General features: G+C 47.9%; 1 protein-coding gene across 1 annotated transcript in view; it reads left to right on the forward strand.

The window, feature by feature from the left end:
• The window catches only part of LOC115189516 (huntingtin-like), a gene marked incomplete at its 3' end in the record, with an annotated part of 30,530 nt that extends 15,078 nt beyond the window's left edge, over positions 1-15,452 (forward strand). Inside the window, exons 10-14 of the mRNA XM_029748128.1 lie at positions 2,076-2,126; positions 4,125-4,202; positions 6,993-7,411; positions 15,103-15,220; positions 15,334-15,452. Of these exons, the coding sequence (XP_029603988.1) occupies positions 2,076-2,126; positions 4,125-4,202; positions 6,993-7,411; positions 15,103-15,220; positions 15,334-15,452 (785 nt within the window). The remainder of the gene's footprint in view (positions 1-2,075; positions 2,127-4,124; positions 4,203-6,992; positions 7,412-15,102; positions 15,221-15,333) is intronic.
• Between the last annotated feature and the right edge of the window lie 1,574 nt (positions 15,453-17,026).

The following is a 17,026-nucleotide window of genomic DNA, read 5'->3' on the forward strand; positions in this document are numbered from 1 at the left end:
AGGGCCCTATTCCCTATATAGTGAACTACTAGTGACCAGAGCCCTATTCCCTATATAGTGAACTACTAGTGACCAGGGCCCTATTCCCTATATAGTGAACTACTAGTGACCAGGGCCCTATTCCCTATATAGTGAACTACTAGTGACCAGAGCCTTATTCCCTATATAGTGCACTACTTTAGACCAGAGCCCTATTCCCTATATAGTGAACTACTAGTGACCAGAGCCCTATTCCCTATATAGTGAGCTACTAGTGACCAGAGCCCTATTCCCTATATAGTGAACTACTAGAGACCAGAGCCCTATTCCCTATATAGTGAACTACTTTAGACCAGAGCCCTATTCCCTATATAGTGAACTACTAGTGACCAGAGCCCTATTCCCTATATAGTGAACTACTTTAGACCAGAGCCCTATTCCCTATATAGTGAACTACTTTAGACCAGAGCCCTATTCCCTATATAGTGAACTACTAGTGACCAGGACCCTATTCCCTATATAGTGAACTACTTTAGACCAGAACCCTATTCCCTATATAGTGAACTACTAGTGACCAGAGCCCTATTCCCTATATAGTGAACTACTAGTGACCAGAGCCCTATTCCCTATATAGTGAACTACTAGAGATCAGAGCCCTATTCCCTATATAGTGAAGTACTAGTAACCAGGGCCCTATTCCCTATATAGTGAACTACTTTAGACCAGAGCCCTATTCCCTATATAGTGAACAACTAGTGACCAGAGCCCTATTCCCTATATAGTGAACTACTTTAGACCAGAGCCCTATTCCCTATATAGTGAACAACTAGTGACCAGGGCCCTATTCCCTATATAGTGAACTACTTTAGACCAGGGCCCTATTCCCTATATAGTGAACTACTAGAGACCAGAGCCCTATTCCCTATATAGTGAACTACTAGAGACCAGAGCCCTATTCCCTATATAGTGAACTACTAGTGACCAGGGCCCTATTCCCTATATAGTGAACTACTAGTGACCAGGGCCCTATTCCCTATATAGTGAACTACTTTAGACCAGAGCCCTATTCCCTATATAGTGAACTACTTTAGACCAGGGCCCTATTCCCTATATAGTGAACTACTAGTGACCAGAGCCCTATTCCCTATATAGTGCACTACTAGTGACCAGAGCCCTATTCCCTATATAGTGAACTACTAGTGACCAGAGCCCTATTCCCTATATAGTGAACTACTAGAGATCAGAGCCCTATTCCCTATATAGTGAACTACTAGAGATCAGAGCCCTATTCCCTATATAGTGAACTACTTTAGACCAGAGCCCTATTCCCTATATAGTGAAGTACTAGTAACCAGGGCCCTATTCCCTATATAGTGAACTACTTTAGACCAGAGCCCTATTCCCTATATAGTGAACAACTAGTGACCAGGGCCCTATTCCCTATATAGTGAACTACTTTAGACCAGGGCCCTATTCCCTATATAGTGAACTACTAGAGACCAGGGCCCTATTCCCTATATAGTGAACTACTAGAGACCAGAGCCCTATTCCCTATATAGTGAACTACTAGTGACCAGAGTCCTATTCCCTATATAGTGCACTACTATAGACCAGAGCCCTATTCCCTATATAGTGAACTACTTTAGACCAGAGCCCTATTCCCTATATAGTGAACTACTTTAGACCAGAGCCCTATTCCCTATATAGTGAACTACTAGTGACCAGAGCCCTATTCCCTATATAGTGAACTACTAGTAACCAGAGCCCTGTAGGGTAAGTGCACTATATAGGGAATAGGGCTCTGGTCTAAAGTAGTTCACTATATAGGGAATAGGGCTCTGGTCTAAAGTAGTTCACTATATAGGGAATAGGGCCCTGGTCACTAGTAGTTCACTATATAGGGAATAGGGCTCTGGTCACTAGTAGTTCACTATATAGGGAATAGGGTGCCATTTTGGATGCATAGCCTCACTAACTAACTCACGTCTCTTCCTCTGTCTGTCTGGGGTATAATGGCTATTTCCCATGGGGCTTTTCTTCTCTTCTCTCCTTCACTTCCTGTTCCTGTGTGTGTTCTTCCTGTTTCCTGCCTGCAGCCGGGGGCGGGTCTTCCTGTAATAGTCCACTCCTCCTCAGAAAACAGAAAGGTGATTTAATAACTCTCTCTCTCCTGTGTACTGCTCCCTCTATCTAACACAGTGTTTCCCAAACCTCTCCTCCAGCATCCCCAGCCATTCAACATGTTTTCATGTATTCCTGGACTAGTTTTGATGTATTCCTGGACTAGTTTTGGTGTATTCCTGGACTAGTTTTGGTGTATTCCTGGACTAGCTTTGGTGTATTCCTGGACTAGTTTTGGTGTATTGCTGGACTAGTTTTCGTGTATTCCTGGACTAGTTTTGGTGTATTCCTGGACTAGTTTTGGTGTATTCCTGGACTAGTTTTGGTGTATTCCTGGACTAGTTTTCATGTATTCCTGGACTAGTTTTCATGTATTCCTGGACTAGTTTTCATGTATTCCTGGACTAGTTTTCATGTATTCCTGGACTAGTTTCATGTATTCTTGGACTAGCTTTGGTGTATTCCTGGACTAGTTTTGGTGTATTGCTGGACTAGTTTTCGTGTATTCCTGGACTAGTTTTGGTGTATTCCTGGACTAGTTTTGGTGTATTCCTGGACTAGTTTTGGTGTATTCCTGGACTAGTTTTCATGTATTCCTGGACTAGTTTTCATGTATTCCTGGACTAGTTTTCATGTATTCCTGGACTAGTTTTCATGTATTCCTGGACTAGTTTCATGTATTCTTGGACTAGTTTTCATGTATTCCTGGACTAGTTTTCAGGTATTCCTGGACTAGTTTTGATGTATTCCTGGACTAGTTTTGATGTATTCCTGGACTAGTTTTGATGTATTCTTGGACTAGTTTTGATGTATTCTTGGACTAGTTTTGATGTATTCTTAGACTAGTTTTGATGTATTCTTGGACTAGTTTTCATGTATTCCTGGACTAGTTTTCATGTATTCCTGGACTAGTTTCATGTATTCCTGGACTAGTTTTCATGTATTCCTGGACTAGTTTTCATGTATTCCTGGACTAGTTTTCATGTATACCTGGACTAGTTTCATGTATTCTTGGACTAGCTTTGGTGTATTCCTGGACTAGTTTTGGTGTATTGCTGGACTAGTTTTCGTGTATTCCTGGACTAGTTTTGGTGTATTCCTGGACTAGTTTTGGTGTATTCCTGGACTAGTTTTGGTGTATTCCTGGACTAGTTTTCATGTATTCCTGGACTAGTTTTCATGTATTCCTGGACTAGTTTTCATGTATTCCTGGACTAGTTTTCATGTATTCCTGGACTAGTTTCATGTATTCTTGGACTAGTTTTCATGTATTCCTGGACTAGTTTTCAGGTATTCCTGGACTAGTTTTGATGTATTCCTGGACTAGTTTTGATGTATTCCTGGACTAGTTTTGATGTATTCTTGGACTAGTTTTGATGTATTCTTGGACTAGTTTTGATGTATTCTTAGACTAGTTTTGATGTATTCTTGGACTAGTTTTCATGTATTCCTGGACTAGTTTTCATGTATTCCTGGACTAGTTTCATGTATTCCTGGACTAGTTTTCATGTATTCCTGGACTAGTTTTCATGTATTCCTGGACTAGTTTTCATGTATTCCTGGACTAGTTTTCATGTATACCTGGACTAGTTTTGATGTATTCCTGGACTAGTTTGATGTATTCCTGGACTAGTTTGATGTATTCCTGGACTAGCACGTCTGATGACACTAAAGAAGAATTTGGGCATCAGTTGAATCAGGTTGTTTTAGCCTTAGAATAGTTGAAATACATGGAAGGACTTGGGGTCCCAGAGGAGAGGTTGGAGAACTATTGGTCTACCACAGCTTTCTCTAACGCTGCTGACTGGTCATGTTGAGACTGTTACAGTAGTCCTCTTTAACACTGCTTTCTCTAACGCTGCTGACTGGTCATGTTGAGACTGTTACAGTAGTCCTCTTTAACACAGCTTTCTCTAACGCTGCTGACTGGTCATGTTACAGTAGTCCTCTTTAAAACAGCTTTCTCTAACGCTGCTGACTGGTCACGTTACAGTAGCTGTCTTTATCCTGTCTGTGTGTCCCAGGCAAAATGCTGTCGGGGGAGGAGGAGGGGTTGGAGGACGACCCTGAGAGGGCAGAGGTCACCACCGGGGCCTTTACAGGTGAGACACAACAGAATACAGGAACATCACCATTCATATCACTCAAGCTCCTTATTATTATTGTTGTTATTATTATTATTATTAAGTATGTATTATTATTTATTATTATTCATTCTGTATTATTATTAATTATTATTATTATTATTATTATTATTATTTTGAATTATGTATTGTTATTTAATTATGTATTGTTATTAATTATGTATTGTTATTTCCAGGGGGCCAGTAAAATTAAGGCAGTTTATACAATTTTAAAAACATTACAATACATTCACAGATTTCACAACACACTGTGTGCCCTCAGGCCCCTACTCCACCACTACCACACATCTACAGTACTAAATCCATGTGTATGTATAGTGCATATGTTGTGTGTGTGTGTGTGTGTGTGTGTGTGTGTGTGTGTGTGTGTGTGTATGCATGTGTCTGTGCCAATGTTTGACACTACCATACTTTCTCTGGACGTAGAAAATGCTTTTGATCGTGTTGAGTAGTAATACTTGTGGACAGTATTACACCATATGGGTCATAGATGTGATTTAACTTCTATATGCCAAATTCTTACTGCTATGCTTGTGACTGGCAACAATTTGCTCCTTCCATTTTGGCTCTATCCCGTGGCACATGGCAGGGCTGTCCGCTCTCTCCTCTGTTATTTGCCTCATCTTTAGAAGCTGTTGTCCAGACTGTCCACCGATCCACTATTCACGCACCGGTCATTACACATGACGCTAAGCATTACATCTCCCTATATGCATTTTAGATTTAGCCAGTCCTCCAAAATACAGAACAATCTCTACCTCATAGTCTTGACATCTTTAGTGAATTTAGCTCAATTTTCAGGCTATAAAATCAACTGGGTCAAGTCTGCTCTTTTACCTCTAATTAACATGGGAGATTATCCAACACTCGGTACCCCTGTAGTAAAACAGTTTACATACCTGAGAGTTGATATCTACCCCACAATCAAACCCATAATTACAACAATATTCTCACGTGGTGTCAGATCTCTGAAGATGGACAAAATTTCCAAATTAATTCCAGTCACGAATCTCTATTATGAAGATGAACATCCTTCAACGCCTTTTCAACTTTTTGAGCTCTGTGCTCCCTCTGTCACCACCGACTGGATATTGGAAGAAATTACACTTCAGTCTCTAAATGTGTCTGGCAAAGTAAACCTCTTTGCGTTTAAACAACTGACCCTGAATAAGGCAAAAGAGCGTAGGTGGCCAAGGCCTTCCAAAATTTGGAAGTATTTCTAGTCATTTGTTCTTTGCCCTCTCTCCACGTGATTTGATCCAGATGTCCAGGTGCCTTGGCATTCCATAGTGGAGAACCTACACAGGTTGCAGGATCTAGATGTCCAGGTGCCATGGCATCCATAGAGGAGAACCTACACAGGTTGCAGGATCTAGATGTCCAGGTGCCTTGGTGTTCCATAGTGGAGAACCTACACAGGTTGCAGGATCTAGATGTCCAGGTGCCATGGCATCCATAGAGGAGAACCTACACAGGTTGCAGGATCTAGATGTCCAGGTGCCTTGGTGTTCCATAGTGGAGAACCTACACAGGTTGCAGGATCTAGATGTCCAGGTGCCATGGCATCCATAGAGGAGAACCTACACAGGTTGCAGGATCTAGATGTCCAGGTGCCTTGGTGTTCCATAGTGGAGAACCTACACAGGTTGCAGGATCTAGATGTCCAGGTGCCATGGCATCCATAGAGGAGAACCTACACAGGTTGCAGGATCTAGATGTCCAGGTGCCTTGGCGTTCCATAGAGGAGAACCTACACAGATTGCAGGATCTAGATGTCCAGGTGCCTTGGTGTTCCATAGAGGAGAACGTACACAGGTTGCAGGATCTAGATGTCCAGGTGCCTTGGCGTTCCATAGAGGAGAACCTACAGAGGTTGCAGGATCTGGACCACTCTGACATTTCCTAGAGATACTCCATCAACAACATTTGGTGTCTTAATAACACATAGGCCATCTCTGTCTGGCGCACCTTCCAAAAAGTTATCTAAAACCGAAATCAATTCGCTCACAATCCTACTCCTTTGTTCCACGATTAGGATCTATGTTTTGGGGGGGGGGTGACGTCCTATATCCTTCCATCAGTGGAGTGACGAGGTTTGGGGGGGTGACGTCCTATATCCTTCCATCAGTGGAGTGACGAGGGTTGGGGGGGGGACGTCCTATATCCTTCCATCAGTGGAGTGACGAGGGTTGGGGGGGGTGACGTCCTATATCCTTCCATCAGTGGAGTGACGAGGGTTGGGGGGGGGGTGACGTCCTATATCCTTCCATCAGTGGAGTGACGAGGGTTGGGGGGGGGGGACGTCCTATATCCTTCCATCAGTGGAGTGACGAGGGTTGGGGGGGGGGTGACGTCCTATATCCTTCCATCAGTGGAGTGACGAGGGTTGGGGGGGGGGTGACGTCCTATATCCTTCCATCAGTGGAGTGACGCGGGTTGGGGGGGGGTCAGAGGGTTAATGTGACTCATTAGTGTTTTCTTTGTACTCCTCTGTCAATATAAATGACAAGGGAAAAAACATTTAATCCCCCAAATATAATACTGGATCTAACCCTTACTAACTGAAAACTAGAAATACTCAAACCAGGGTTGTATTCATTAGGGCACCTCTTTTCATCTGACCCTGGAGTACTATTTGATCATACAATAGGCTTAAGCAGGGTATGGGATACTAACCCCTGTTTTGTTTTATTGAAAGATGAGGTTGAGAGAGGATGATGGTTTAATGTGTCTCCCACCTTGACTCAGCCTCTGTCGTGGGCGCCGACGCCGCCGCCCAGGTGGTCGACATCATTACCCAGCAGCCCCGTTCCTCACAGCATGCTCTGCAGCCCGGCGAGTCCGTGGACCTCAGTGGTGCCGCCTCGGAACAAGGAACGACTGCCCTCGGGACCTCCGGAACCATCTCCGGCGGCGACGGAGGGGCGGGGACTCCTGAGTCGCCCAATGACAACGCAGTGGATGAGGACATGCTCAGCCACAGCTCCAGCGGGGCTAACGTTACCCCGGAAACGGCCGACTACGCCACACCGGAGAACGCGGAGATGCCCGACGGGCCCTTGCTGGGTCCCCTAGGAGACCCCTCGCTGCCCCCGAGCGCCGACTCATCACAGACCACCACAGAGGGGCCGGACTCGGCCGTCACGCCTTCAGACGTCGCCGAACTCGTAAGTCTGTCTGCCATGTAGGAGTTAGATTTATTATTAATAGAGAAGTATTTTGATTGATTTACTAGAAGCGAACACTCGATTGTCCTCCGATGTTGCTGATCTGGGGGATTAGAGATTGGAGCTAACCATAGAATTAGACTCAGTAGAATGGACGAGGTTTCCTCTACCATGGAGCTAAACATAGAATTAGACTCAGTAGAATGGACGAGGTTTCCCAGACCATGGAGCTGAACATAGAATTAGACCCAGTAGAATGGACAAGGTTTCCCAGTCCATGGAGCTAACCATAGAATTAGACCCAGTAGATTGGATAAGGTCTCCCAGACCATAGAATTAGACCCAGTAGAATGGACAAGGTCTCCCAGACCATGGAGCTGAACATAGAATTAGACTCAGTAGAATGGACAAGGTTTCCCAGACCATGGAGCTAAACATAGAATTAGACTCAGTAGAATGAAGCGAACCCATCAGTGTTCAGGTTTCTGGTTGGAACCCACTAAATGCCGTTGTTGCATGTGTTAAACACTGAGGCTCACAATTGTTGGCGTAACATTGCTTTGAATGGGAATGTCCGTTCTTCTAATTCTAATTCTATGGTCTGCCCTCCCCCACCCCCCACCCCGTGACACGCAGTCGCGCACGCGGTCGCCACGGGTGATGGTGGAGCCGCCGTTTGAGGCCCCTCCCTCTCCGACCTCCACCGAGGGTCCAGACGCTTCCGACAGCGACTCTTCCGTCTACTCCTCCTCTTCCTCCTCTACCTCCTCCTCCTCCTCCGCTGCTGCTGCTGCTTCTTCTTCCTCCCTCTCTTCTGGCGCCGACGCTTCCTCTAGCGGTAGTAGCAAGGTGATTGGCTGATTGGTTGATGATGTCAGAGGGGAGGGGGAAGGGAATACCTGGCTGTAGTTTTGTTCTTGTCACTCTCGTCCGTCCGAACCCGCCCCCCTTTCCTTAACACCGGTACGTGCACTCTACTCCCCCCTCTCTCGTTTCCATGGCAATCTGGAGTCAGGGATTTAACCCCTCCTGATTGGTTGCTTTCCCCATCCTTCTTGCTTGGTGATTATTAGTTTTGTTAGAAAGATGAAACTCTTCAGAAATCTAAAACGAATCCCCTCGCTCCCCCTCCCCTCCCCCTCTCCTCCCCTCCTTCCCCCTCTCCTCCCCTCTCCCCTCCCCCCTCCCCCTCCCCCCTCTCCTCCCCCCCTCCCCCTCTCCTTCCCCCTCTCCTCCCCTCTCCCCTCCTTCCCCTCTCCTCCCCTCTCCCCTCCTTCCCCCTCTCCTCCCTCCTTCCCCCTCTCCTCTCCTCCCCTCTCCCCTCCTTCCCCCTCTCCTCCCCTCTCCCCTCCTTCCCCCTCTCCTCCCCTCGCTCCCCCTCTCCTCTCCTCTCCCCTCCTTCCCCCTCTCCTCCCCTCCTTCCCCCTCTCCCCTCCTTCCCCCTCTCCTCCCCTCCTTCCCCCTCTCCTCCCCTCCCCCCTCTCCTCCCCTCTCCCCTCCTTCCCCCTCTCCTCCCCTCCTTCCTCCCCTCCCCCCTCCCCCCTCTCCTCCCCTCTCCCCTCCTTCCCCCTCTCCTCCCCTCCTCCCCCCTCTCCTCCCCTCCTTCCCCCTCTCCTCCCCTCCTTCCCCCTCTCCTCCCCTCCTTCCCCCTCTCCTCCCCTCTCCCCTCCTTCCCCCTCTCCTCCCCTCCTTCCCCCTCTCCTCTCCTCTCCCCTCCTTCCCCCTCTCCCCTCCTTCCCCCTCTCCTCCCCTCCTTCCCCCTCTCCCCTCCTTCCCCCTCTCCTCCCCTCCTTCCCCCTCTCCTCCCCTCTCCCCTCCTTCCCCCTCTCCTCCCCTCTCCCCTCCTTCCCCCTCTCCCCTCCTTCCCCCTCCCCTCCTTCCCCCTCTCCTCCCCTCCTTCCCCCTCTCCTCCCCTCCTTCCCCCTCTTCCCTCCCCCTTGCTCCCCCTCTCCTGATCTAATTATCTCTCTGCTTTGCTTTTGTCTTGTTGGATTCTGGAGTGAGTTCTGTAGGATCTGTTAACCCACATCATGGTTCCTCCTTTGTGCAGGTTGACAAACCCAGTTCAGTGTTTTAGTTATAGGGTTGCAAAAATCTGCAGACTTTTCCTGAAATCCTGGATGGGAAGATTTCCTGCTTATTCCCCTCTGATTCCGGGAATCTTCCAACTGGGATTTTGGGAAAACCTGGGAATTTAGGAAAAGTTGCCATAATTTTGCATCCCAATTTAGAGATCTACAAATGTCCCCTGAATGCTTCTCAATCCCAAAGGATGTTAAGCAGTAGACTGCGGTTATACCCGGTAGACTGGTTATACCCGGTAGACTGGTTATACCCGGTAGGCTGCTGTTATACCCGGTAGACTGTGGTTATACCCGGTAGGCTGCTGTTATACCCGGTAGACTGCGGTTATACCCGGTAGAGTGTGGTTATACCCGGTAGACTGGTTATACCCGGTAGAGTGTGGTTATACCCGGTAGAGTGTGGTTATACCCGGTAGGCTGCTGTTATACCCGGTAGACTGTGGTTATACCCGGTAGACTGGTTATACCCGGTAGACTGTGGTTATACCCGGTAGAGTGTGGTTATACCCGGTAGAGTGTGGTTATACCCGGTAGAGTGTGGTTATACCCGGTAGAGTGTGGTTATACCCGGTAGAGTGTGGTTATACCCGGTAGACTGTGGTTATACCCGGTAGACTGTGGTTATACCCGGTAGGCTGTGGTTATACCCGGTAGAGTGTGGTTATACCCGGTAGAGTGTGGTTATACCCGGTAGAGTGTGGTTATACCCGGTAGACTGTGGTTATACCCGGTAGAGTGTGGTTATACCCGGTAGACTGTGGCTATACCCGGTAGAGTGTGGTTATACCCGGTAGACTGTGGTTATACCTGGTCGACTGCGGTTATACCCGGTAGAGTGCGGTTATACCCGGTAGACTGTGGCTATACCCGGTAGACTGTGGTTATACCCGGTAGACTGTGGTTATACCTGGTCGACTGTCGTGGTTATACCCGGTAGACTGTGGTTATACCCGGTAGACTGCGGTTATACCCGGTAGACTGTGGTTATACCCGGTAGACTGCGGTTATACCCGGTAGAGTGTGGTTATACCCGGTAGACTGTGGTTATACCCGGTAGAGTGTGGTTATACCCGGTAGAGTGTGGTTATACCCGGTAGACTGGTTATACCCGGTTATACCCGGTAGACTGCGGTTATACCCGGTAGACTGTCGTGGTTATACCCGGTCGACTGTCGCGGTTATACCCGGTCGACTGTCGCGGTTATACCCGGTAGGCTGCGGTTAATAACCGGTAGACTGCGGTTATACCCGGTAGAGTGTGGTTATACCCGGTAGACTGTGGCTATACCCGGTAGACTGGTTATACCCGGTTATACCCGGTAGACTGGTTATACCCGGTAGACTGGTTATACCCGGTAGACTGTGGCTATACCCGGTAGACTGGTTATACCCGGTTATACCCGGTAGAGTGTGGTTATACCCGGTAGACTGGTTATACCTGGTCGACTGTCGTGGTTATACCCGGTAGACTGGTTATACCCGGTTATACCCGGTAGACTGCGGTTATACCCGGTAGACTGGTTATACCCGGTAGACTGTGGTTATACCTGGTCGACTGTCGTGGTTATACCCGGTAGACTGGTTATACCCGGTTATACCCGGTAGACTGCGGTTATACCCGGTAGACTGGTTATACCCGGTTATACCCGGTAGACTGGTTATACCCGGTTATACCCGGTAGGCTGCGGTTATACCTGGTCGACTGTCGTGGTTATACCCGGTAGACTGTGGTTATACCCGGTAGACTGTGGTTATACCCGGTAGAGTGTGGTTATACCCGGTAGAGTGTGGTTTATACCCGGTAGACTGCGGTTATACCCGGTAGACTGTGGTTATACCCGGTAGACTGCGGTTATACCCGGTAGACTGTGGTTTATACCCGGTAGACTGCGGTTAATAACCGGTAGGCTGCGGTTATACCCGGTAGACTGTGGTTATACCCGGTAGACTGTGGTTATACCCGGTAGACTGTGGTTATACCCAGTAGAGTGTGGTTATACCCGGTAGAGTGTGGTTTATACCCGGTAGACTGCGGTTAATAACCGGTAGACTGTGGTTATACCCGGTAGAGTGTGGTTATACCCGGTAGAGTGTGGTTATACCCGGTAGAGTGTGGTTATACCCGGTAGACTGTGGTTATACCCGGTAGACTGTGGTTATACCCGGTAGAGTGTGGTTATACCCGGTAGACTGTGGTTATACCCGGTAGAGTGTGGTTATACCCGGTAGACTGTGGTTATACCCGGTAGAGTGTGGTTATACCCGGTAGAGTGTGGTTATACCCGGTAGAGTGTGGTTATACCCGGTAGAGTGTGGTTATACCCGGTAGAGTGTGGTTATACCCGGTAGAGTGTGGTTATACCCGGTAGACTGTGGTTATACCCGGTAGACTGCGGTTAATAACCGGTAGAGTGTGGTTATACCCGGTAGACTGTGGTTATACCCGGTAGAGTGTGGTTATACCCGGTAGACTGGTTATACCCGGTTATACCCGGTAGACTGCGGTTATACCCGGTAGACTGTCGTGGTTATACCCGGTCGACTGTCGCGGTTATACCCGGTCGACTGTCGCGGTTATACCCGGTAGGCTGCGGTTAATAACCGGTAGACTGCGGTTATACCCGGTAGAGTGTGGTTATACCCGGTAGACTGTGGCTATACCCGGTAGACTGGTTATACCCGGTTATACCCGGTAGACTGGTTATACCCGGTAGACTGGTTATACCCGGTAGACTGTGGCTATACCCGGTAGACTGGTTATACCCGGTTATACCCGGTAGAGTGTGGTTATACCCGGTAGACTGGTTATACCTGGTCGACTGTCGTGGTTATACCCGGTAGACTGGTTATACCCGGTTATACCCGGTAGACTGCGGTTATACCCGGTAGACTGGTTATACCCGGTAGACTGGTTATACCCGGTAGACTGTGGTTATACCTGGTCGACTGTCGTGGTTATACCCGGTAGACTGGTTATACCCGGTTATACCCGGTAGACTGCGGTTATACCCGGTAGACTGGTTATACCCGGTAGACTGGTTATACCCGGTAGACTGGTTATACCCGGTTATACCCGGTAGGCTGCGGTTATACCTGGTCGACTGTCGTGGTTATACCCGGTAGAGTGTGGTTATACCCGGTAGAGTGTGGTTATACCCGGTAGAGTGTGGTTATACCCGGTAGACTGCGGTTAATAACCGGTAGACTGCGGTTATACCCGGTAGAGTGTGGTTATACCCGGTAGAGTGTGGTTATACCCGGTAGACTGTGGTTATACCCGGTAGAGTGTGGTTATACCCGGTAGAGTGTGGTTATACCCGGTAGACTGTGGTTATACCCGGTAGACTGCGGTTAATAACCGGTAGACTGCGGTTATACCCGGTAGACTGTGGTTATACCCGGTAGAGTGTGGTTATACCCGGTAGAGTGTGGTTTATACCCGGTAGAGTGTGGTTATACCCGGTAGACTGTGGTTATACCCGGTAGAGTGTGGTTTATACCCGGTAGACTGTGGTTATACCCGGTAGACTGCGGTTATACCCGGTAGAGTGTGGTTTATACCCGGTAGAGTGTGGTTATACCCGGTAGAGTGTGGTTATACCCGGTAGACTGTGGTTATACCCGGTAGACTGTGGTTATACCCGGTAGACTGCGGTTATACCCGGTAGACTGCGGTTATACCCGGTAGACTGTGGTTATACCCGGTAGAGTGTGGTTTATACCCGGTAGAGTGTGGTTATACCCGGTAGAGTGTGGTTATACCCGGTAGAGTGTGGTTATACCCGGTAGAGTGTGGTTATACCCGGTAGAGTGTGGTTATACCCGGTAGAGTGTGGTTTATACCCGGTAGACTGGTTATACCCGGTAGACGGTTGTTATACCCGGTAGAGTGTGGTTATACCCGGTAGACTGTGGTTTATACCCGGTAGACTGTGGTTATACCCGGTAGAGTGTGGTTATACCCGGTAGAGTGTGGTTATACCCGGTAGACTGCGGTTATACCCGGTAGAGTGTGGTTATACCCGGTAGACTGTGGTTATACCCGGTAGACTGCGGTTATACCCGGTAGAGTGTGGTTATACCCGGTAGACTGTGGTTATACCCGGTAGACTGTGGTTATACCCGGTAGACTGTGGTTATACCCGGTAGACTGCGGTTATACCCGGTAGAGTGTGGTTATACCCGGTAGACTGTGGTTATACCCGGTAGACTGTGGTTATACCCGGTAGAGTGTGGTTATACCCGGTAGACGGTTGTTTATACCCGGTAGAGTGTGGTTTATACCCGGTAGACTGGTTATACCCGGTAGACGGTTGTTATACCCGGTAGAGTGTGGTTATACCCGGTAGACTGTGGTTTATACCCGGTAGACTGTGGTTATACCCGGTAGACGGTTGTTTATACCCGGTAGACTGTGGTTATACCCGGTAGAGTGTGGTTATACCCGGTAGACTGTGGTTATACCCGGTAGAGTGTGGTTATACCCGGTAGACTGCGGTTATACCCGGTAGACGGTTGTTTATACCCGGTAGACTGTGGTTTATACCCGGTAGACTGTGGTTATACCCGGTAGAGTGTGGTTATACCCGGTAGACTGTGGTTATACCCGGTAGAGTGCGGTTATACCCGGTAGACTGTGGTTATACCCGGTAGAGTGTGGTTATACCCGGTAGACTGCGGTTATACCCGGTAGACGGTTGTTTATACCCGGTAGACTGTGGTTTATACCCGGTAGACTGTGGTTATACCCGGTAGAGTGTGGTTATACCCGGTAGACTGTGGTTATACCCGGTAGAGTGTGGTTATACCCGGTAGACTGTGGTTATACCCGGTAGACTGTGGTTATACCCGGTAGACTGTGGTTATACCCGGTAGAGTGTGGTTATACCCGGTAGACTGTGGTTATACCCGGTAGACTGTGGTTATACCCGGTAGAGTGTGGTTATACCCGGTAGACTGTGGTTATACCCGGTAGACGGTTGTTTATACCCGGTAGACGGTTGTTTATACCCGGTAGACGGTTGTTATACCCGGTAGAGTGTGGTTATACCCGGTAGACGGTTGTTTATACCCGGTAGACGGTTGTTACCCAACCAGCTGATTGTTGCCAGTAACGATGAAGACAGTAGAAGTGTTCTTGTCTGCTGAACCAACATACTGGACTGGTTAAGTGTTGATTAATGAACCTCAGTCACTGATGTCTGTCTCTCTCTGTGTGTGTCTGTCTCTCTGTGTGTCTGTCTCTCTGTGTGTCTGTCTCTGTCTCTCTGTGTGTCTGTCTCTGTCTCTCTGTGTGTCTGTCTCTCTGTGTGTCTGTCTCTCTGTGTGTCTCTGTCTCTCTGTGTGTCTGTCTCTGTCTCTCTGTGTGTCTGTCTCTGTCTCTCTGTGTGTCTGTCTCTCTGTGTGTCTGTCTCTCTGTGTGTCTCTGTCTCTCTGTGTGTCTGTCTCTCTGTGTGTCTGTCTCTCTGTGTGTCTGTCTCTGTCTCTCTGTGTGTCTGTCTCTGTCTCTCTGTGTCTGTCTCTGTGTGTGTCTGTCTCTGTGTGTGTCTCTCTGTCTCTGTGTGTGTCTGTCTCTGTGTCTCTGTTTCTGTCTCTGTGTGAGTGTAGGTGTTGGACACCAGTGAGAGCCTGTATTCAGGGATGCAGATTGGAACTTTACAGGATGAGGAAGAAGAGGGAGCTGTACCTTCATCACACCCTGAACCCTTCTCCCAGTCCGCACTGGGTACTACACACTACACTACACACACACAGTACACACGTGCTAAACACACACACACATGTTACATACAGTCACACAGTACACACACCCTGACATGGTGGTTGTTATTGTTGTAGCTCTGAGTAGACCCCACCTCCTAGAGGGCAGAGGTCACAACAGACAGGCCTCAGACAGCAGTGTGGATCACTTCATACCAAAGGAGGAACCAGCAGAGATCACAGAGCTGGAGAACAAGGTACACACACACACACACACACACACACACACACACACACATACACACACATACACACACATACACACACATACACACACACACACACACACACACAGAGAGACACACACACACACACACACACACAGAGACACACAAACACACACACACACACACGGAGAGAGACGCACACACACACACACACAAACACACGGAGAGAGAGACACACACACACACACACATACACACACACACACACACACACACACAGAGACACACAAACACACACACACACACACACACACACACACGGAGAGAGACGCACACACGCACACACACACACACACACAAACACACGGAGAGAGACACACACACACACACACACACACACACACACAGAGAGAGACACACACACACGAGACACACACACACACACACAGAGAGACACACACACACACAGAGACACACAGAGACACACACACACGAGACACACACGGAGAGAGACACACACACACACAGAGACACACACACAAACACACACACACACACACACACACAGAGAGACACACACACACACACACACACACACACACACACACACACAGAGAGACACACACACACACACACACACACACACACACACACACACACACACACACACACACACACAGAGAGACACACACGGAGAGAGGGAGAGACACCGAGCTGGAGAACAAGGTACACACACAGAGAGAGACACGGACGCACACCGTACTGCACATGCACACCTTTACACCGTTACCACAACTACCACCTATACACCGCTACCACGATACACCGTTACCACCGTTACCACCTTTACACCGTTACCACGATACACCGTTACCACCACTACCACCTATACACCGCTACCACGATACACCGTTACCACCTTTACACCGTTACCACGATACACCGTTACCACCGTTACCACCTTTACACCGCTACTACGATACACCGTTACCACCTTTACACCGCTACCACGATACACCGTTACCACCGTTACCATGGTTGACACCATTACAACCGTTACACCTTGACACCTTTACAGACACACATGGATCAGTCTTTGGGTGACAGTATGTTATTTATAAACTTAAGAGAATTCAAGTTTAAAGTTTATAATATCTTAAATAGTCTGCCAATGACGTCAGGTTAAACCCCCACTAATTTATAATATTTTATATAGTCTGCCAATGACGTCAGGTTAAACCCCCACTAATTTATAATATTTTATATAGTCTGCCAATGACGTTAGATTAAACCCCCACTAATTTATAATATCTTATATAGTCTGCCAATGACGTTAGATTAAACCCCCACTAATTTATAATATCTTATATAGTCTGCCAATGACGTTAGATTAAAGCCCCACTAATTTATAATATTTTATATAGTCTGCCAATGACGTTAGATTAAACCCCCACTAATTTATAATATTTTATATAATCTGCCAATGACGTTAGATTAAACCGCCACTAATTTATAATATCTTATATAGTCTGCCAATGACGTTAGATTAAACCCCCACTAATTTATAATATCTTATATAGTCTGCCAACGACGTCAGATTAAAC

The sequence above is a fragment of the Salmo trutta genome, unplaced genomic scaffold (assembly GCF_901001165.1).
Source record: "Salmo trutta unplaced genomic scaffold, fSalTru1.1, whole genome shotgun sequence".
NCBI classification, from domain to species: Eukaryota; Metazoa; Chordata; class Actinopteri; order Salmoniformes; family Salmonidae; genus Salmo; species Salmo trutta.